This window comes from Danio rerio, chromosome 1 (assembly GCF_049306965.1).
Source record: "Danio rerio strain Tuebingen ecotype United States chromosome 1, GRCz12tu, whole genome shotgun sequence".
NCBI lineage: Eukaryota > Metazoa > Chordata > Actinopteri > Cypriniformes > Danionidae > Danio > Danio rerio.
This window is the reverse complement of record NC_133176.1, coordinates 44,819,771-44,842,916: the sequence shown is the minus strand read 5'-3', so window position 1 is coordinate 44,842,916 and position 23,146 is coordinate 44,819,771. Positions and strand designations below refer to the sequence as shown.

At 34.9% G+C, this 23,146-nt stretch overlaps 2 protein-coding genes across 3 annotated transcripts in view; both read right to left on the bottom strand.

Annotated features, from left to right (window-relative positions):
• Positions 1-1,029: 1,029 nt before the first annotated feature.
• Positions 1,030-11,057, bottom strand: si:dkey-56e3.3. Of its 2 annotated transcripts, none has more exons than XR_012407403.1 (8): positions 10,692-11,057; positions 10,423-10,532; positions 7,835-7,952; positions 6,793-6,890; positions 6,604-6,706; positions 5,439-5,530; positions 3,677-4,475; positions 1,030-3,343 (listed from the first exon to the last, which is right to left on the bottom strand). XR_012407403.1 is itself a non-coding variant. In XM_005160080.6 (8 exons), exons 1-8 carry the CDS (start codon positions 11,026-11,028, stop codon positions 1,472-1,474), a joined length of 1,728 nt encoding a protein of 575 aa, XP_005160137.3. In that variant the 5' UTR covers positions 11,029-11,057; the 3' UTR covers positions 1,030-1,471. The 2 variants fall into 2 exon arrangements, 1 of the variants encoding a protein (XP_005160137.3); XM_005160080.6 differs by having other exon boundaries at positions 1,030-2,259; positions 4,394-4,475.
• Positions 11,058-13,696: 2,639 nt separating this feature from the next.
• wu:fc34e06 overlaps positions 13,697-23,146 on the bottom strand; it is an 83,521-nt gene continuing 74,071 nt past the window's right edge. The window contains exons 112-131 of the mRNA XM_073953148.1: positions 22,991-23,145; positions 22,781-22,902; positions 22,565-22,626; positions 22,310-22,410; positions 22,155-22,203; positions 21,903-22,057; positions 21,693-21,814; positions 21,542-21,603; positions 21,349-21,449; positions 21,178-21,229; positions 20,922-21,100; positions 20,662-20,783; positions 20,480-20,541; positions 20,220-20,323; positions 19,430-19,499; positions 19,163-19,338; positions 18,858-18,973; positions 18,721-18,776; positions 14,410-14,644; positions 13,697-14,242 (exon numbers count right to left, since the gene is read on the bottom strand). Of these exons, the coding sequence (XP_073809249.1) occupies positions 14,147-14,242; positions 14,410-14,644; positions 18,721-18,776; positions 18,858-18,973; positions 19,163-19,338; positions 19,430-19,499; positions 20,220-20,323; positions 20,480-20,541; positions 20,662-20,783; positions 20,922-21,100; positions 21,178-21,229; positions 21,349-21,449; positions 21,542-21,603; positions 21,693-21,814; positions 21,903-22,057; positions 22,155-22,203; positions 22,310-22,410; positions 22,565-22,626; positions 22,781-22,902; positions 22,991-23,145 (2,197 nt within the window). The 3' untranslated portion in view covers positions 13,697-14,146. The remainder of the gene's footprint in view (positions 14,243-14,409; positions 14,645-18,720; positions 18,777-18,857; positions 18,974-19,162; positions 19,339-19,429; positions 19,500-20,219; positions 20,324-20,479; positions 20,542-20,661; positions 20,784-20,921; positions 21,101-21,177; positions 21,230-21,348; positions 21,450-21,541; positions 21,604-21,692; positions 21,815-21,902; positions 22,058-22,154; positions 22,204-22,309; positions 22,411-22,564; positions 22,627-22,780; positions 22,903-22,990; position 23,146) is intronic.

Genomic DNA, 23,146 nt, shown 5'->3' with positions numbered 1-23,146 from the left:
CCATTCATAGGCATGCAAATGCGGCACACCAGAAACGCAAGCACTTGTGACAAGTTTCGCATTTCACTGCATTCGAAAGTTCAAGCTTATTGAATTCTTACCTGCAAAATCACATTAGGTGATTGTGCGAGACCGATAGAAGATAATTAAAAAAAAGAAATGTAAAATATGGAGTAATCGCTTTTATTAATGTCAAATCATATTGTTTAACCCCGCCCATTTTGCAGAACAGATTTTTGCAAGCACAAGCTCTAGTGTGACCGCAGCTTAAGTTGCTTTGGACAAAAATGTCTGCTAAATGACTAAATGTAAAAGTAATTTCCATGACTTTTCCAAAATCTTGTGGGTTTTTCTGTATTTCCAAAACTTTTCCAGACCCGGAATTTGCCATGTCAAAATTCCATTACTTTTTTAGGTTTTGCATGACCGTATGAACCCTGATGGTTGAACTTTTGGGTTATTTCAACTTTTTAAAATAAAATATATATTATAGTCTTTTTGTTGCCGTCACGGTGGCTCAGTGGTTAATACTGTTGCCTCACAATAAGAAGGTCGCTGGTTCGAGTCCTGGCTGGGCCAGTTGGCAATTCTATGTGGAGTTGACATGTTCTCCCCGTGTTGGCATGAGTTTTCTCCGGGTGCTTCGCTTTCCCTACAGTCCAAAGACATTGAATAAACTAAATTGGCCATAGAGTGTGTGTGTGAGAATGTGAGAGTGTATGGGTACTATTTCCCAGTACCAGGTTGCAGCTGGAAGGGCTTCCGCTGTGTAAAATATATGCTTGAATAGTTGGTGGTTCATTACACTGTGGCGACCTCTGAAATAGAGACTAAGCCGAAGGAAAATGATTGAAAGGTTTTCATAACAAATTACACACATCACTATCAGTGTAAAAAAGTATGACAATTAAATGAAATATATACAATTAAAAAAATTTGTAAAATAAATATATATGTTCATATTTCATGTATAAAAACCCAAACAAACTGTAACAGTCAAAACTTTTGTTCATAAATAACCATGCGATCTGCTGTTATAAGGTGTATTTATTAAGCATATAATAATATTTTATGTTAAAATGTATACAATAATCTGTCACATTTACTTCAATTAGTGTAAAGACAATATTACAATGTTTACTGTACATTACAGCACAGATAAAATCAAAGAAAAGAACGTGAAAGTAATTTCCATGAAATAAGTAGGGTGTTGAATTTATCCACTTGCAATTGTTTGAATTGTTGGGAATGAATTTAATATTGATTATTTTGTTGTTAATGGTAAAAACTGCAATTGCACATAGTTCCTTTTGATAAAAGACAGTCTTTTCTATTATCCGCAATAACGAGCAACAGTAGAACTTAATACTGTAAAACCAATAACCATGGACAAAGTATGTAGAATCAATTTTTAACATGGTTAAGTTAATTTTGAATTGATTGATCATGACTTCTTTCTACCTTATGCCATCTACACTTGTCCAGTAGACATGCAGATTCTCTGTTGGTGTTTTACCAAAATGTACTTGTGTGCAAACATCCGTCCGCATCGATCGCAACCGAAAGGCTTCTCACGCGTGTGGATCTTCATATGCGTTTTGAGGTTTGAAGACTGGTTGAACATTTTCCCGCAAAGGCTACAACCATAAGGCTTTTCGCCTGTGTGAACAGTCACATGTTTTTTGAGGTTACTTTGGTCTGAGAAGTGTTTCCCACAGTGCTGGCATCTGAATGGTTTTTCTCCTCTATGAATGCTGTGATGTCTTTTAAGGCTAGACGCCTGACTGAATCTTTTTCCGCAGAGCGTACAGTTGTGAAGCCTTTCTCTGGTATGAAGTTTTTGATGTAAAAGAAGAGTGCCGGGTTGAGAGAACACTTTCCCACAATGTTTACACATAAACCTATCTTTCCTCTGCATGTGAGGAGAATCAGACTGTTTGAAAGAAAAGCATGGTGTGAATGGAGGCTGTTCAGATTGAGAAATATTACCTTCATTGTCGTGTGTTAAATGGCCTTCAATATTAGACACAGACAAGCTATTGGAGTTAATTGGAGTTGCATAGGAACACATGGGATCGGTGCTCCCTCTGTACATCAAATACTGATTCACAGACGGTCCCCCATTGCATTCAGATTCAGTGTAGGATGGATGGTTTGCGCTTGCGTCAAATCTTCTGGAGACCCATGAGGCATAGGAAGACACAGGCTGGAGGTTAGAATCCACCTCTCCATCACAACGTCTCTCCATTCTGGTGTCACCTATTTTTAAATGACATGCTTACTATATTTTGAGCAATACATGGCAGCTTTATTAAATCATTTCAATCTTATCTGAAATTAATTAAATGGACATTAAACAAACAAACATGCACAAAGCAGGCACACATTAAGTTTAAATGATGATAAGAGACATCAGTTATTCATTCATTCATTTTCTTTTCGGCTTATGCCGAGTTCAGACCAAGGTTATTATAGTTAATGAAAATGAACAAAAAAAACAAAAACTTAAATGTAAAATAATTGTCGTTAACTGAAATAAAAATGAGAGTTTTTAAAAAAACTTTTACTAGCTGAAACTGCATTGTGTAAGTACACAACTAACCGAAATGAGCTAAAATTATAGCAAAAACCTCGCTGTTGTTCCCACGACAAAAACAATGAGTGGACACGACAGCAGCGTGGTGACAGCATTACATACAGACACATAGAACTATTACTTTAATACATTTGTGCCCAATAATGGGTTTTATTTCTACATAGCGATTGCAAATGATTTTTTTTAAACGGACCTTCTAAGTGAAGAACTAGTACACCAAATCGAACCAAATCATTTAAAACGATTCGCTTCTCCAGTAAGCACTCATCCACAAACGACTAAAATACCCCCACAAAGCCCAATACCCCCTCTGACTCTAAATAACTTAATAAATATACTCTCATTCAGTTATTAAAACAGTAACGTTACACTGAGATCAAATTTGAAAGCAGTTACCGATAATACTGCACATGCGTGATTCAGTGAACCAAACACAAACAGTACATGACAGGCTGCTGTGACTGAACTAAACTTGAACAACTGCAGCGCGGGTAAACCGAGGGCTTAATGAAAGGATCTGGAGAAAAACGAAAGTTTATTTTATAACGGAAAATCGTAACGGAATTTAAATAAAGTGAGCCATGATTCAGTTTGGTTGCAAAACTTTACTGTGAGACATTTTTCAGATCATGGTGATGTTTTAACTGACTGAAATTACTATTGCTGACTACATAATGTTGAGTCCTAACATTCGCGTTAAAGATCTGAACTTCCCATCACTACTGTGTATCTAACCTCAGAAGGAGCCTTGCACACATATTGTACTTAAGGCTGCTATCTTATGGGCTGCTGTATTTGAATTTGAGGATGGGTAGATGGTTGTGGTAGATGATAGTGTTCATGTGTCATCTGAAAACAGGTTTTAAAAGATGTTGTTTACACTGTAGGATGGATCGGCGACAGGAGAGTTCAAACTGCATTACTTTAAAATAGGAAGTATTACAGACAACTCTGTGATTTCAGGCATTTGTCTGCGATTTCTCAAAACCTGTCGGCGAGTCAAAATCAGGGCTAAAATCATGCAGTCTGAACTCAGCATTAGTCCTTTTATTAATCTGGGGTAGCCACAGTGGAATGAACCACCAACTTATCCAGCATATGTTTTACGCAGCGGATGCCCTTCCAGCTGCAACCCAACACTGGAAAACACCCATACACACTCTTTCACACTTACACACAATGGTCAATTTAGCTTATTCAATTCACCTATAGCCCATGTCTTTGGACTTGTGGGGGTAAACCGGAGCACCCGGAGGAAACCAACACGGGGAGAACATCCAAACTCCACACAGAAATGCCAACTCACCCAGCCAGGGCTCAAACCTGCGACCTTCTTGCTTTGATGTGACAGTGCTAACCACTAAGCCACCATGCCACTTTAAAGCGACATTTCACACCAACAATATTTATTTAATTACAATTTTCTCACCCTGAAATGGTTCCAAACCTTTATGATCTTTATTTATTCTGTAAAAACCTGTAACCTTTGATTTCCATTGGAAAAACTAACTATATGCAGGTCAATGGTTTTCAGCTTTCTTCAAAATATCTTCTTTTGTGTTCAACAGAAGAAAGTAAGTCAAACAGGTTTGGAACAATTAAAGGGTGAGTAAATGATGACAGAACTTTTAATTTTGGGTGAATTGTGGCTTTAAGTCTTGGAAGAAATTAGCAATAGCAAGCAAAAAATTAAACAAATGTAGTAATTAGGTCACTTACACCCAACATCATGCATGTCACATCAAGCTAACTATAAAACATGCAAGTGAATAACTGAAAACCCAATTTTATAATTACCATTGAGTAAATGTGTGTCTTCATCTATAGCATTGACTTCTGTATTTTCATCCTGAAGGAGATCAGGCTGGATTGCATCAGACTGCCAGAGAAACAAATGATTGACAACACATTTAGCAGAACAATTGGCAAAATCTGATTCAAATGTAAAATGTATCATTGTTAACATTATTTAATGAGAATTCAATAGTTTGTGTTAGTTCACGTCCATTAATTTTAACAGAAGCAACTTTTGATTTTTAATTATTACACCAATACACCTTTTATCTGTCTTGTTGCATGTACTTACCATAGTAATAACAGTAAATTATAAATAATTATACACAACCAAACACTAAACCCATATTAAGTAGTATGTTTATATGTTATAATTACACTGTAACATGGTGGATTAATATATGCTTTAGGAATTTTCCTTGTATTAATGGAGTTGTAGTTAATCTAGTTATACAATGTGGGCTCACTTTATATAAGGTGGGTTTTATTACAATAAACAACCAACAACTATGTAAATATGTTAAAGGTTTAGTTAAGCCAAAAATGAAAATTACCTTTGAATTTATTCTACCTAATGCGGTTTTAAACCTTAATGAATTTTCTTCTGCAAAACAAAATATATATTTTGAAGAATTCTGGTTGCAGGCACCCATCGACTTCTGTAGTAGGAAAAATAAACTCTTCATGGAAGTAAATGGGTACCATGATTTTTCAAAAAGAAGAAAGAAACTCAAATAGGTTGTGAAAAATTTATGAGTGACCAAGTGTGAACAGGATTTTTAGTTTTGGGCAAACTATCCTTTAAAGTACAGTTTACATGCAAAATTACTCTGCTGTTAAGGTGTGGAGGTGAGGAGTCAACTCTGTAATTATAAATGAAACTAACTACAGAAACTAACAAGAGATATAATTATATGGATTTATTTTTAAATAAAAGAATATCAATTTCTGAGTATGTGGAAACGGTCACTGCTTGAGAAAAGTGGTTTGTCTATAAAGAGCCTCATATGGAAACTATTACAGTTTTGTTGGAGCATGTCGTATCTACCTCTTGATGGCAGTGCTGGACTGTGTCCTGGTCTATGTAGCTTTCTCTGTGGACTGGTACAAACACTCCTGCACTCCCGTACTGTGTGCCATCTTACAAAGAAAAAGTAGAAAACAAAAAGTAACAATAAGACAGGAAAAATAAAAAATACAAATATTATCATTCTTAATTTCAATACCAATTCAAAGTTTTTCATATTGAAATATTTTTTTATAAATGATTAAAATAAATGAACAACACCATTTACACTATGCATACATGCTATATTATTATTATCACTTATATGGATTCATTTTATTTAGCCAGTTCAATTGCTTCCAGTGAACTGTTGCTCCATTTCAAATTCGCCACATTTTGGATTTGATTTCTTTAAAAATTAACGATCTTTACTGCTTGACTGATAAACGATATAAAGTGGGTATCAAACCAGAGAAAAAGCACTGCATTAAATTCCATTTTTCTGTGCCATGTCTTTAATATATAGACATTTATTTTAACCTAGTATTTTCAATATTTAGAGTTTCTGCACTAGCCTGCTGCGACTGACAGTGCTTGGGTTGGCCATATCACCCTGCAGCCCAAGACCAGTTACTCATTGAAGCTAAGCTGGGCTGAGCCTGGTCAGTACCTGGATGGGACACCACATGGGAAAATTAGGTTGCTGCTGGAAGTGGTGTTAGTGAAGCCAGCAGGGAGCACTCAATCTGAGTCCTAATGACCCAGTAAAGTGAAGGGGGCTCTATAGTGTCAGTGAGCGCCACCTTTAAGATGAGACTAAACTGAAGTCCTGACTCTGTGGTCATTAAAAATCCCATGGCACTTTTCGTAAAGAGTAGGGGTATAGCCCCGGTGTCCTGGACAAATTCCCCAATCGGCCCTGACCCATGATGGCCTACCTATCATCCCTCTCCGTCGAATTGGCTCTATCACTGTCTCTTCACTCCCCCTATAGCGTGTGTTAGTGTGTGGTTGCTGTCGCATCATCCAAGAGAGACTTATATAGCCCATTATGCGCAAAAAGAAAGCCCCGCCCCTTACTTAATATTATATTTCAGTTGGAAGTGCTTCGACAAACTGGAATAAAAGTCCCAGCAATTTTCGGTTCATGCAGACATGAGGAATAATTTAAGAATAAACAAACAAACATCAAGTTAATCATACTCACTATTATTTGTAGCATTTAATTCCGTTTCTGAGCGTTCACATCTCATGTTGTCGGGTCTCTCCTCTTTAATAATGATAACATCTGACTCATCATCTGCTACAGGCTGATTCAAAGCAAAACACAGTCAGGATTCTGGATACATTATTAGTTTTAGAATGAGCTCAGAGATTGAGGAAAGCAGATTTCTACCTCTTGATGGCAGTGCTGGACTGTGTTCTGGTCAATGAAGTTCTCTCTGTGACCTGCTACACAAACCCCTGAACTTTTGTTCAGAGCTTCATCTTTATCTGAAAGATGGACATACCAGCAATGCAAATATATATAAAAAATGATAATAATACAATGTACAATGTTTTTAAATACATATCCATTTATACTATAGTACATTTCAAAACATTAATTCCATTGTCAATGGTCATTTATGAGTTGTTTTAGAAAACATTCAATAAAAAGATGTTTTTTTTTTTACTGTGAGTGTAGGTTTTTCCATGTTTGTTTTATTTTTATTATGTATCTATCTGTTCATCTATCCATCCGTCCATCTATCTAAAATGAATCAACTCTTAATTAGGGATGCTCCGATCAGAATTTTTGCAGCCAATACCAAGCATTGATTCCCTGTCATGGTGATACTGAATACCGATTCTAGCTTCAAGCTTTATAATGCATTAAGCACATTTTCCCTCCAAGTATGAACCTAAAGGGAAGATCTCACCTTACATGAGAGAATAAATTAAGGATGCTGCATAAAATACCTTAAACACGTTTCTTATAACCATTTAGGTGTGAACGTGTTATCGCCAGAAGCAGCTTTACAAAATAGCAATTAATTCATTGATTTTACTTAAGCTTTGGCTATATTTTATATATGGGAGCGCTTGTCCATCTTCCTCTGCTTTAAACTCATAAACAAACACCTGCGGTCAGTCCATGAGATTGGCGAGTACCGATCCAGTCATGAAATGTGATTATCGGCCAAAGCTCGATTAGAGCATGCCTACTATCAATATTTATTAAACTAGTAATATACAATTTATTTATAAAATTCACATATTATTTCACAAATTATTAGCGTCTCTTAAAAATTTATATTTTGATACAATGTCTAAAACAACATGAACAACAACTAATTCAATGTCTGACTCTAAAGTAACACACAAAGGACAAAACACATAAAAGAGATGCATTAAGCTATTTGACAGCCCCTATTACAAACACCTCCCATACTCACGATTCTCGGTGGTCTGTTTTTCTCTTTCAGACTGTTCACACCTCGTGTTTTCAGGCCTCTCCTCTTTAATAATGAGAACATCTGGCTCTCCATCCTCTACAGACTGATGATAAGCCTGCTGTTAAAATGAGTGCAGAGAAAAATGATTAAATTATTGTTCAGCGGATATAGGTCTTATATATAGTCTTAATTTACATTAGGCTTCATTTTCTGTATCGGCCGCTAACAGTTATCCAAACCATTTTAAAAGATTCATTTAAGAGGTTATTAAAAGATTCAAGACATATCAAACCTTTTTTTGTAAGTACTTCTTTTGAAAATTACTTTAGCTAACTCCAGTTGTTTTTAAATGTGATATACAAGTTTATATACAAACAAACAAATAAATAACAATAATAAAAATTATTTTCTTGGTATTACTATCATTAAGCCTATATGTTACTCAATGATATTCCAATTATATTTAATTTAAGCTGATAATTGGCCACTTTACTGGTGATTTTGCAGCTGCTGCTGTAACTACCTGCATTCTGACTCAGAATTTCTGAGCGGTTGTGAGATATTGAAGATTTTGAATTAAATATGGGAATCAAGTTTCCAAGTTTATATATATATATATATATATATATATATATATATATATATATATATAATACATTTTGTTTCACACACTTTGAGTACCTTGAACTAATTATTGCTGTTTATTCTAATGAATCCCTTATCCAAAATGCACTGACACATTATTTATGCTAGCCACTTTTTAAACACTTTTTTTTGTTTAATTTTGGTTATTTGTAGTTACCAAGGGAAAAAAAGGAGTGTACAAAAGTTCCCAATTGTTCTTGATATGCTGGACTTATAACATGGTTTCTGCAGGTTTCACCTAACTCAATTTAAGACTTGAAGACATTCTTAAGACCATTATGAATGAAAGTTTAGACCCATAAAGGGCTAAAGGCTAAGGAATTTTTTGAATGGCCCAAATGCCCTATGAATTTATATAGATAGATAGATAGATAGATAGATAGATAGATAGATAGATAGATAGATAGATAGATAGATAGATAGATAGATAGATAGATAGATAATTTAATACATTTATTAATAATTATTTATAATAATAATAATATTATAAATAGAATATTTTAGATTTTATTTCTTAGCAAAATATTTTAAATATTGTGTAAACAAGCAAGTTTGTATCCATACACTTTTTTTTCCCAACATAAACTTAAAAAATATTTAAAAACTAGAATAAACTAAATGGATGCACAACAATCTGTCTAGGCCAGTATCCTCAGCTGTAAACACAAGGAGCACTTTTAAACAAATGTTATTGTAAGGAAAATAATTAAACTATTATGATAAATAAAGCTAAAATTAAAATAAATAAAATACTGAATAAAATTAAATAAAAAGTTTAAAGTTTTATTGAGATTATTGTCGATAATTGCATGGGTTTTGGTCAGATTTGGTGGCAACACATGAACAAAGAAAAATTAAGACCTGTTAATAAAAGATTTAAGACCTACAACACAATATTTCTGTAAAATTAAGACTTTTACAAGCCTATAATTTGGATTTTGAGATTTAAGACATTAAGACTTTTTACGTCCATGCAGAAACCCTGTATTAGATATGTGTGAACAAGCAAATAACAATAATAAAAAGTAAATAAAATAAATTATTTTATTCTAGAAATATTGGTTTAAATTTAAATTAAAAATAAGATTTATTGTTATTGTTATTTGTATTTATTTGTTGAGAGTCAAAACAATAAATATTTTCATTTTTGTGACTGAAAATTATGGCCTTACCACCAAATGTTCACTTATAAACTCTTTGGAAGTAAATCAATGGTTTTGATGTCTAAAAATAAATTTATTCAAAAAGAAATGTTATGAAACCATAACAGAATAAAACAAATGTGCAATTCCAGTGTTATAGATGTGACATTTGCAGTAAAAACATAAATTCAAAGAGAAAGTATACGTTAACATTATATTGAAAAGTTTATATTTTGCAAAACTACTAACCACAGACTACTGAGGTCAGAAAAATATCAATTTATAAAAAAAAAATTATTTAAATGAGGAAAATAAACATGCTTTATGGACGTGACAAAAAAGTTAGCAAGTTTACAGTATACGGTATACTTTCTAGAAATTCTGTGAATTAAAGTGACCAACCCAAAATAAATAATGCTAATCAAAAGAATAAGAGCTGTCTCTTTAAAAACAAAAAGGACTGATTTTACTTATTTGACAATCTTGCATTTACAAGGAAAAACCTCTCTGTAATGGATGTGACAGATGTGAAATTGCCACTTGTGTGATTTTGGTCAATCTACTATAATTATTTGAAAACACTGAAAGAGACATTTTGAGTATTTGTAAAGTACAGTAAATACTATTTTGGTAAAAACTTTTTTCATGCAAGGTTGACATTTGCATGGAATTGCTCATATATAAAAAAATTTACTTAAACTCACACCTAATAAGAAACTGGTAAGAAATAAATTGCTAAGAGTAAATGTACATAAATAATCTGACTGTATATAATCAGTTCCAGGTGTTGGTTGTGCAGACCTGGTCAAGCCTTTGTTGTTGTTGTAAAACTGAGGAGTTTGAAGAGCGAACATGTCCTTCTTCATGATTAGCACCAGAACACACAGAAGACACTTTTACGCTGATTCGTCCTGAAGAAAAGAAAAACACAATGCCTTCCTTCACCACGAGTAATAAGCACGTTATAACCATAGTTTTGAATGTTATTAGAGTTGGTTCGAAACAAGTCAGTAACGTTAGTGGCTAACTAGCCTACATGACCATTACCAACGTTACCACCTTTAACTTACCTGACTGTTTTTCGCGAACACTAGTTTTGTTTAAGGCAGTCGACTCGTTCCTCAGTTTATTTGCCCTTCGATAAAACGAATCCCGGATTTCTATCATTTTCAATCTCTTTTTAAGCAGGCTATTTTCCTTTTGCGTTTGAGATATTTCAAGCTGTAAATCGGCATAGCTGTCCTCAACAAGTTTGCAGATTTCTGCCACAGCGGCGTTTGCGAGAACTTCAATAACTGACGTGATTTGCGTTTGGAACGTTATAATATTCGCCATTGTGTTAAAACAAATCCGTCCAAATGAAAATGTGTGTGTACGGGAAGCTGCTGTCCCGTGTGTCAACAACATCCGCTTGTGCTATTTTAAGATAAAAGTTCTCATTCAACCTGCGTTCCACTTCTTCTTCTTCAATTTATTGGCGGTTGACAAACAACAGAATTCTGTGTTTCCGCCACCAACTGGTATGGAGTTTGGATATTTATGACTTTACCCTCCTCACTCTCACCTACCCATTTCTTTTATAAAATTCTCTCCCACAAATGAGTATATTTAAGATAATAAAATTAATCAGCAATAAAAAAGGTATAGCATTTATTTCAGGAGTTATTTTGAAGAATGTTACTTAATTTAAAACTTTTATCTCGAAAGGCCCACCCTCCTTCTGACAAAGTTCAGAATTTGGCCCTTACGAGCTTGTTTGTTTCATTTTTGACAGTGAAAATAACCAATAGATGAGTTGTTGATTAATGGAGGCTTTGAGAAGAATAACAAATAACAATAACAAATAACATTAGCCGTTTATTACTTGAATGGACAAATTCCGACTGAGGAAATGAGCTGTACGGTTTTTTATTTGCCCATAGGCTAGATTTTTTATTTAAAACGAATTTTAATAGAGTCCTAATTTTGTTGTTGCTATTTGTTTGTTTTTTTAATGGCTGATAATAAATTAGCATTTAAAATATTATTAAAGTATTTTTTCATAGTTCTAAAATTTTAATCTCATTACATTAAGTATAAAACTGTAATAACTTACAGTTTAAATGCACATTTGTAAATAAACATACATTTTTGTAAACAAAAAATAGTATGATAAACACTTTGACAAAAATGTAGGTAGTATTTTTGTTCCATCAAAAAATGTGGTAATGACAACCATGCGACAGGCTATTCCAGCACAAATTACAGCTTAAAATGTCACTAAAATGCAGTATTTAAACCTCCAATAACTGCAAAAAGGTCCACTTTATAAGAACAAAGGACCACCCCTTTTAATAGGCTGACTACGAGCCTGTGTTCAACTGTTTCTTCTTATCCATAAACTCATAAACTCCTATACCATGTTTGCCCATTTTAAAAAGTATGCTATTTAATTTTGTGTCCAAATCTTACCCTATTGGTATTATGATCTCCTCTCCCCCTTTTTCCCTACACTTCTCATTTCTTCTACTTTCTTTTGAATTCTGTAAAACCACCAGCCCTCTTTCTCATCAACCAATATATTTTTGTCACCTTTTCTTTATTCTTTTCTTAATAAAACTCTTGATTTCACTCTTACTACTTACATTTAGACTAATGTCATTATTTTTAACAGCTTGTTTCAACTAAGCCATTTTCTAGTCTTCTTGATTTAAATAACAGTGGACAAAATTGGAACTCATTTTTTGAAGATTAGCCATATTAGCAAAATTTACTTTAGCACCATTTCACAATTAAGTGAATAAAGTGGTTAATTTTTTAATAATTTTAAGACTTTTTAATAATTTTGCAACCAAAAAAAGAAGTGACCAGGCTTTTCTGTGTTTGAAGTGAAAGTATTAATAGATCAACATTTACATAAAGTGCTTTTCTTCAACATTTTTTTTTTTTTGCTTATGCAGGTTTTTAATCAGCAATCACTTTTGATTTTTATTATTTTTATTTATTATCATTTCGTTTTTTTTATTACTAAATATTGATAAAATTGTATTTTTTAAATTAATTTTTGGTGTCGTAGTGGCACAGTGGGTATTACGATCGTCTCACAAGAAGAAGGTCACTGGTTCAAGTTCCATCTGGGTCAGTTGGCACTTCTGTGTGGAGTTTGCATGTTCTCCTTATGATTGAGTGGGTTTCCTCCAGGGATTCAGGTTTCCCCCAGTTCAAAGACATGCTCTATAGGTGATTTGAATGAACTAAATTGGCCATAGTGTATGTGTGTGAAAGAGTGTCTATGGATAAATCCCAGTGTTGGGTTGTGGCTGGAGGTGGAACCACTATGTAAAACATATGCTGGATAAGCTGGCGGTTCATTCCGCTGTGTCGACCCCTGATTAACAAAGGGACTAAGCCGAAAAGAAAATGAATGAATGAATGTTGATTCTTTGTTGTTGTTTTTTTTTAATGCATGTTCTTATTTAATCTGGGTTTTCTCTTATTTTATTAATAGATTTTTCTTATGCTCTATAATTTGCAGATTTACATTTATATTTGAAGGTTTGTTTAGGCCTATGTATTATATAATGGGTTTTATGCCACTTAAAATTCCTAAAACATGATGAAAATGTATTTACATTCTTGTTGTTGCCAAGTAATTTCTGATGTCTCTATGGAAAAGTATACTGGTACTGTATGTTTTGATTTTGCTAGTCATATGCTGATCCTGACCAGCACTTAAAGTTCCAGCATTTTTAAGTAAAAGCATGTCTCAAGTTATAAACTTGATTCAATACTAGCAATGTATTGTAAACTAAGTATGCCTATGAAGAACAAATGCCAAGTATGCAATTGACCCTAGGCACACTTGCCTTCACATGTCTTATAAAGCTTTTTATTTTACCCTGTTCAGTCAAACAATAATAAAATGGATAGATTTTTAGTACAAGAGAAACATTGCATGAACAGAGAAAAAAAAAGTTTAAATGTAACAGAACTAAGAAAAACTTCTTCAATGATGCATAAATTGATGTACAAGATTAACAACAATCATAAGCAAACTTTATGGTGATATTATGAACAGAAACACAAACATTTTATATTGATTTAATTATTAATTTGTTTTATTACATTTTTCACAGATTAAAACAACATTTGTATTACATCTATAAAGTGCATGGAGTATGAATAAATAAATATTTCATTTAAAAATATTCTACCCTTCTCCCTATTAAAGGTGTTTTGTCATATGAAGTATATTAAAATCATTAACTGTAAACTCTGCAGATTATTATAAATAAATAAAAATAAATAACAACACAATTTCATAATACACTACAGAGAAAGTATGAAAACATCACATTTAGGAACATTTTATGCAGATCCTGTCTGCCTAATAATACAGGCAAAATAAATTAAATAATTCATAAAAGTACATTCATAAAAGCAACAAAAAAAATATCACACAATGAATACCCAAAATCCAAAGATTAAATTATGATTTCTGATAGTTGTTCAGTCCGGTTTTAGTCATTAAATATCTCTGAACTCTTTAGAAGAGGCTGTTTCGAGTGGTGTACTGTACATTGTAAGACCGTCTCCTGTGCCAGCGTCTTCTGATTGCTGCACAGCAACCACACAGCAAACACTGAGGACATAAACAGATAAAGTAGGTGTAAAACACTTGTAATTAGCTGTGCATAATCATAGTCCCAATTATAAATCACATTTAATAGGCAGATTAAGGAAAGAACATTTCATTATTAATCTCTTCCGCAATGCACAATTTTGACATTGAGTCATCATAATACTTACGCAAAGGAGAATCCAACAAGGTACAAGCATAATGACAATAGCGCAGGGTACAATGATAGCCACAACCCATGCTGCATTTGTGCTGTTGCCTGCGACTGTAGTGTTAAAGAGGGTTGGAGTTGGTGTGGGGAAAGGTAAGTAAAGACTGCTGACTAAAACACCCGCAGAGCCATTGCTGTCTTGTGGTGTGAACAAATATGTAACATTGGCCTCAATCACCGTAGGAAAAACATCCCTGTGAATAGATTAAAACACAAACAAAAATCTATTAAAATAAATATTAATATATATTTATTTATTGATGCATGGGAAAGACCACTTAAAAATGCAGATTTCTTAAAATCATTCATCGTGCAGAAAATGTTTTATGCAGTTTGACCCTACTTTTTACCTAACAACTGCTTTAGAGACCTGAAAACACACAAATCTAAAAATTACTGAAAAAAAAAAAAATCTTCATTTCTACATTGTAAAAGGACTATACAAATAAAAGTGAATTGAATTGAAAGTTTGACAAGGACAATCAAAGAACTGTACCAGAATTTGCTAGCTACAAAGGTAAATTTCATCTGCCTTTTCTGGCGCTATATAATGCGCCTGTATAAAAGTGCACAGCATAAATGAGTATACCTCTTTGTAAATAAATATTTTTCTCAGTATGTAAACAATATATTTTGGTAAATTTTTTTTAAACAGTTATATTCATTAAAATAAAATGTGGTCACCTAACATCTTTAGGTATATAAAGGTAATGCATTTATATTCAAATTGAATGTACCATTTAAAGAAAACCTGGGAATATGGGCAAGGTCAATTAATAGTCAAGTTCAGAACATGGAAATTATTTATACCATGAGCCTCAAACACAATTATTTCCTCTTCTCATGTAAATTCCTGGTGTAAAACACCAGTGAAAAGCAGGTCATTTAGAACAAGACCGACTTACATTATTTACAGCCCATGCTTAGTGTTGTCAGATTGGGCAGTTTTGAATTTGATGTGGGTAATAATTTGGCAGCGGGATGACAAAATTTGGGTCGTTTTGAAACGTAAATTTTATGTGGAACTTATTTAACACTTATCTACACTACTTAGTAGTGACCAGTGTATAGCACAAATGACAGCAAGAACAAACATTGAAGCATTGTCTCCATGACAGGCAGCACCTGATTATGTTCAAAAGAATTTAAAACGTCAAATAGGATGAATTTACACCCCATTTCGAAAGTAAAAACATACTCTAATAGGTAGTGTAATCTACACAACATTAAGTGCAGTGTGTGTGTGAGAGAGGGTAGTGTTTCGATGGGATCGGGTTATGTTGTAGTTCTGTGACTGCTGGTGTTCCCTGCTGTATAGTTAAAATTATGACAGCTAAAGTAACTAGGTTAAATTTGAACACTGCCCATACATGTATTTTAGGTCACATTCTACTCATCTCTACGTCTTGAGCATTTGAAGATTACAACATCAATGATTTTCCTCCCTTCATTTATAAGTGTCTGAAAATTTGTATTAAACCAACTTTGTATGTGGGACTCGTATTTTGAAAACGAGTGGCGCCGCAAATACAGCAGTTTTTTTTATGTGTTACTAAGCAACGACTCAAACGGTCGTCCCTTTTAGTTCTTCAGAACGCAAAACGAGGCGGGAAATGCAGATTACAAATGTATTCAGCTCCACCTAAGAGGCATAAGGTAAGCTGAAGTGTAGCTTTTGTTCATTTATCATGTTTATTGAGAAATTTGTATTGTGTTTAATACACGTTTCTAAACTGTTTTATCATTCAGCTCTTACTAATATTTATCTGAAGTGAGATAATAGCAATACAGTACACTTTATTAACGTAATCTGTTTACTGGTTGATACTACTTTCTGACTGTATTTACATGTATACTATGGCTTCAAAATACAGCACAATACAACTCTGTCAGACTTTGTTGTCTAGTTTAATGAGAATCACACAAAATAGGATTCTCTGGTGAATTATATTAAATATCTCATTCACTCAATCTAAGGGCGTACTATAGGCTATATAGACTATAGGCCTGGTTGCCTTAAACCGTACAGAAGCGCGGTTGTCCCCCTCCCCTCTCCCCCGATGACCTGCATTCACACTACATCTTTACCAATGACTGTAAAAAATATGGACGACGCGACAGCCCTTTTTCCCATTGAACGCCTTGAGGGCAAAACGCCTGCTTGACGGGCACAAACTGTCGCAAAAGACTGCTGAAATTGGAGCCTTGACATGCGCAGAAGGACTGTCTGATGGAGCCAGAGGAGGAGCCGCGAAAATGAGCGGAGTCGAGCTTCCAACCAAACGCTTTATGTAAAATCAACCACGCCCCCCGAACTTCTCAGCATGCGTTTGCTGTCATATCAACACAAATGGATGTAATAACGTGAACAAATATGAGGGTTTTATATATTAAATCGCGCCACCTCCGGACCGCAGCGCATAACCTACTCGCGGCGTCGCGGGCTGATTCTGGCTCGCATGCGGCAGCGCCGGCTCGCTCGGCCGCCGCATCTGGCTCGATTGACTCGGGCTGGAATCGGGTAGTGAGTCCAGGCATCCGCAGTAGGTCCAGCAGAGGTAGTCAGTCTGAGCTCTAAGGGATAAGTCTCCGGCAGGCGAGAATCTAGCCGGAACTGTGTTTTGCTATCTGGGTGGTTAGGCGTGTATCAGCAAACTAATAAAGCCCGAAAAAAGCCCTGAACTTAGCGAATAAACAGTGTTCCACCAGGATCATGTATGTCAGAAACTATAGTTTACTGCTGAACTCATTTTGTCATGGTAAAATAACACAGAAATCGAATAAAAACACTTCAGTCTTCTGCCGAAGCTCAGACGCGCTGCTTTGAGAAACTGTCAATCACAGCTGTCAATCACGATGACACGCCCAGCATTAAATTACTGCTAAAAACAAACTGTTTACAAAAATGAAGATCTGCACCTATTTCAGCACCATAACCAGTGCCTTAATCGACCAGAACCATCTTTCGGGACATTTTATTGCAAGTGTAATTTTTTTTTTTATTTGGGCTCAAGTCTCCTTCATTAACACGGAGGAGGCGGGCTTTATGACTTGTACTGCAGCCAGCCCCCAGGGGGCGATCTAACGGCCGAGACCTTCACTCAAACGCAGGCTTGCGGCACACTTGATCTTTACCTACCGAACCTGAGCAGGCTTACATTATTGATGATGCGACTGTTCAGTTTAACAGAAAGAGAAGCGCTCTCGCTTAGCACAGTGAACATTGCTTTAATCAAATTGTTTTAGTCGTTTAGGATGCAGTTACATGCAGTCAAACATTTTGACAAACAGATTCACAACTTTTGACGCTCATAATTTATCATAAAAGCCCTTGTGCTGCATGTATTAGGAGGTTTCTAATTAGGAGGTGAAGTGTGGGGTTTGTGTCTTTAATAAACTACAACAGCTTGTGTTCATTGAAAAGTAAGAATGATTTATAAATCCATATGAAACAGTCTCTTAAAAATGATGTTGCATCTTTAATTTCGGGCTAAGGCGTGCTTTGCATTGCGCTATAAGCATACCACGCCAAAGCCCAGCTAAAACACGCTCTGGCACACATCTTTCAACTGGGCCAGGGTCAATATCCTGACATTTTTTCTACCCATTAGATTATGCTACCAACACTGTATTTGAATGGTTCCAAGGATTAGGTAGGCTAGGGCGATACTACAGCTTTATATAGAAACTAATAGACATTAAAGTTTACACATATTGCATCATCAAAATTTGCCACCCACTTTTTGAATGGGAGGTAGGACAATCTGACAACGTAGGACAAATAGAAAGAACACCGCCGGCCAACTGAACCGTGCCTAGGCCAGATTCGGAGCACTCACATTTGTCAAACGAACCGGGAAACGTGCCTGGGCATGGTTCAGGTAGCTTAGTGTGAGTAACCCCTAATCAAGTCAAATCAATATCTCTTCCGGTTAAATTAAAAAGATCTAACAAGGCATCTACTTGTCAAAATATTATGCACACAAGCATTTATTTCAGAGCAGGGGCACTGCTAGGGGGCACTGCTAACCCACACTTCAGTTTTGTCCGCAACACCCTCTCCCTGCTTTTTCAATTTCGCGATCTGTCAATTTGTGAAAATGTGAAATGCGAAAATGTGAACTTGGATTGGTTTAACCACATAATAATCAGAACAAAAAACATTTGATGGGAAAATAAAATCCTTGTGTTTTCATTACATTGTTTTCATGTAAATGTTCCCTAAGAAATACTTTTACTCAGCGCAATGAAGTTTATCAGAAGAACTCACGTGAAAGTGGCTGGAACTAGCACAAACGAAGAGGGGCTCTTTAGGATCTGCGTCATCTGATAGAAAGATAGAGAATAGGTTAGCGTTATTTAAAAAAGTTTTAATTTCTGAACCACATATATGTGTTTCCAACTCACAAGTGCATTGATCTTGTCTTGTATTTCTTTATAGGCCACAGCTGTTTGTGTCTCTGTCACAGGCACTTGACTGATTTTAAATTTGAAGAGGAGTGCATATGCGGTGTCATTGATTTCTTGAAAATACAAAGAATAAATATTTAGTTCTGTTATAGTAAGTGGTTGTCAACATTTTTATAATCGATTAGCCTTAAAATAGATTTACACAAAAGCTTCTAACAGACCTACACAATTACTACAGGTATTTTTTTTTTGCATTCAAATGTTGTACACACAACAAAAAGGGAGCAACACAATAGACCTACTTGTATAGACGACATTGTCCAATATTACAGGGTCCCTCACAGTTGTTGCTACCCTAGAGGTAGTTGTAAGATTTGAGGCCAGCACAGATTTAACCAGCTGTAGGACATCACTCTCACTTGGTGCTGGACCCAGTGTGATAAACTCAAGACGGATGTAAATAATCACACTTTTGATCCTAAAAAGAACAAAAACACAAAGAAATGTGAGCACAGAAAATGGACAATAGTGGCCTTTATAAAACAACTTAGCTGACTCATTAGCCTTACGTGGTTGCTAGTGAAGTCGTCGATGGCGTTGTGGTTGTAGGAGGTGAAGCTGTGGTTGTCAGACTGCTCTCTGTAAGAAGATGGAATAATTAATGGAGAAGTCTCAAACTCTGAATTACTGTAAATTTTAAACAATGCATTTAAAACACGACATCTTAGATAAAGGTAAATATAACCTTTTACTATCAGTTTGGGACAGAATTTCTAAACAGCCAAGTTGGCGTGAAATCACTATCTCACAATAAATGTAGAATATAGAAGTGGACATATAGGCAATTAACGAACACTTTTCCAAGATGATCAACAAATACACCAAGAGCAACACTTATTAGCACAAAGCTGCAAATATTTTAGGTGCTGTCAATCTACTGCCACAGGTGTGAAATACTCTATATAGCTTTTTTGTTGCTAATATTGGCAGAAAAAGCCATACTGTATTTAAAGCTAAAATGGATTTGTGGGTCAAGAAAATACATTCCCAGCTTTACAATAACATGTGGATGTATATCCAAAGTATCCATTTTAAAAAAAAAGATGATTTAGAAGAATGACATTTTAAAATAGTTTAAATCAGGTTGCATGATTCATTTTTTGTGGATTCTTAAATCTCCCAAAAATGTTATAAATAAAAGGGAAACTCAGACAAATACATTTGCATTTAGCTGCAAAAATAATTGCATTTAGGCCTTTAAATCAATACTTTACACTGTGTAAAATACAATAATACACTAAAAAACTGCTGTGTTCAGCGTCACAGGGTAAAGAGCAACAGATGTGAATGTGGCAATACCTGCGTTAATTTGGAGAAGCTGCTGGACAAAGATGTTGGGCTGTGTGACATCACGTTCTGAGAAAACATACTCCACATTGGCCCGAATTACTGTGGAATTACCTCTGTGGGGACATTAAAATATTCAATTAGAGAGTCAATAATTATTTAAAATAACCAACTCATGTAGTACCCAGGTAACAGCACAGTTTTAACACAATGAAGTCATGTTAAAGTCATGTTAGTCATTAAAGCATAATGGCTCAACATTCAGAACTTACGTGAAATCAGCTGGTTGGAAATTAATCAGAGGAGCCGAGTTATTACTCAAAATCTTGTTCAGCTGAAAAGTGCAGCAAAAAGTATGATTATTATTGATATTTATATAAGTTGAATATAGAAAAATTCAGGTCAGGGTTTTGTTTATGTTAAAGGTCTCTGTATCAAAATGTGTCCAACTCACCAGCCCATTTATAGAGTTTTGAACTACCAGGTAGGTTCCATTCCTGAACTGAACATTTTGAGACATGGACACATTGCTGATTTCAAATCCAAAGTTAAGACCATACGCTGTGTCATTAATTTCTAAAATAGAAGCAAATAGTTGGGTGGTTATATACAGGTAGTCAAAAATCATTGATTTATTACATTGCGTACTTCAACGTCAAAAATTGAAAAAACATTCACTATTAAAATCAGCCATATGACTGGAGAAATACTCACTTGTAAATGTTACATTAACAAAGCTCACAGGATCACTCAGGGTTTGCGCTCTGTTTGCTTGTTTAGTTGAGAGACTTGACTCCAGCAGAGAGTTAGCCACCTTAATAATTTTATCCTGATCTGGTAGGGGGCCCAGTGTTACAAACACAAGGCGAATGTATATAAGCACTTTGCCAAGCCTGTGAGGATAATGACAATACAGATTAAAAAAGATAAAAACAATAGTTAAAGGACAGGCTACAAATTTTGTACTTACAAAATTGGCGGAGTAGTTGTGGTTAATGGCAAACTGCTAGTTGTAGTTAAAACTGTAAAAAAAAAATTATAATCATACAAATTAAAGTTTGCAAATACAGTATTTGGTGGATTAAATCCCTTAAAATGCGGTAATACAAAGAAATCTAATTAACTGTCTGTTTTCACAAACCTGTCTGTACAGTAAGCTCATTTAGAAAGCTGACTGGTTGGATGACATCTTTATCCTTGAAGGTGTATTCCACAATGCCATCAACTTGGTTAGATGTGCTCCTGTAGGGAAAAAAATAGATATTGTTTTAGGTCTTGGGCCTATATAAAAATGACTCCTTTAAAAAGCCAAGAAAGTCCAGATTTTTCTTTACATGAAGTTTGCTGATTTGGGTTGTAAAGGTGCACTGGTCGGTTCATTCAGAAGAATATTCAGCTACAAGAGAAAACCAAACCAGTTATCAAACTCTGGAGAAGATTAACATTGAACTCAACCTGGTTTATTCATTAATGCATTATGCTTACTGCATTATTGACATTATTCTCCACTTGATCATAGCTCTTGTTTTTGAGTACAGGGTCTTCAGGAATGCTGATATTGGGCAGATTAAATGTAAAGACGATGGCATATGAGGTGTCTGAGAGTTCTGTTGGCAAAGAAACAATCAATTATTTCAGTTAATACCTACATTAATCAGTGCTTGAAGTGTTCATAATGCAAAATATGAAACTTACTCTCGTAGGTGACATTCACAATTTTCACTGATGGATCCAACTGTGGTTTTCTTGAGTCACGAAGAGTGTTGACAGCAGTGAGGACCAGAGCTTCACTGGGGACTGGAGATGAGGAGTCGAACAACAGCCTGCTTGTGACCACCGCTAATCCAGATCTGTAAAGGGCACCACTTGTTATGCATATTGTTGAGGGTTGTGGGTTTGAAATGTAACTTTCTGAACTAGTATCTATTACAAGGAACAAAACCTTACATTGGGATTGTAGGAGTCATTGTAGAACTGGCTGGTGTAGTTGTCACTACTAAAATAAGAAATATGAATAGAAATAATAAGTACTAGTGATTAACAGCGAAGAAAAAAAAACAATAAAAAATGTAATATCGCCACAAGTCAAAAATTTTACAAACCTGTCTGTGATCGAAGTTCATTTAGGAAGCTGACTGGTTGGATGACATCTTCATCCTGAAAGATGTATCCCATAATACCATCAACCTGGTTAGATGTGCTCCTTAAGAAAAAACAAGACATTTTTCAAGACTTCCATCTACATTGAAAATAACATGATAATGAGTACATTATTAATGCATTTATTACTTTATCATTAGGACTGCATAAAATAACCAAAGACTAATTAAAGGTTGTGAAATCAGGATGTTTCGTACTTGAAATTTGCTGTTTTGGGTTGTAAAGGTGCACTGGTAGGTTCATTCAAAAGAGTATTCAGCTGAAGGAGAAAACAAAACCATTTGTTAAACTCTGGAGGAGATCCTTTTTATAAAGATTTTTTTCTTCTTCTTAGCTTTGAATCAATGGTGCTTAACATTTCTATTTTTATTTTTGGACTCAAACTGCTTAATTTGTTAATGGAGAATGCTTACTGCATTGTTGACATTACTCTCCACTTGATTGTAGCTCTTGTTTTTGAGTACAGGGTCTTCGGGAATGCTGATATTGGGCAGATCGAATGTAAAGACGATGGCATATGAGGTGTCTGAGAGTTCTGTTGGCAGAGAAACAATCAATTATTTCAGTTAATACCTACATTAATCAGTGTTTGAAGTGTTCATAATGCAAAATACGAAACTTACTCTCGTAGGTGACATTCACAATTTTCACTGATTGATTGAGCTGGGGTGTTCTTGAGTTAAGAAGAGTGTCGACAGCAGTGAGGACCAGAGCTTCACTGGGGACTGGAGATGAGGAGTTGAACAACAGCCTGCTTGTGACCACCGCTAATCCAGATC

Excerpts from the sequence above, each read along its gene's own strand:
- si:dkey-56e3.3 (XM_005160080.6), bottom strand. The coding sequence starts at position 11,028 with ATGTTGTTGACACACGGGACAGCAGCTTCCCGTACACACACATTTTCA. Across the intron at positions 10,533-10,691 it reads TGTTCGCGAAAAACAGTCAG|GACGAATCAGCGTAAAAGTG; the intron begins GTAAGTTAAAGG and ends TCTTTTCTTCAG. Across the intron at positions 2,260-4,393 it reads AGACACACATTTACTCAATG|GTGACACCAGAATGGAGAGA; the intron begins GTAATTATAAAA and ends ATTTAAAAATAG.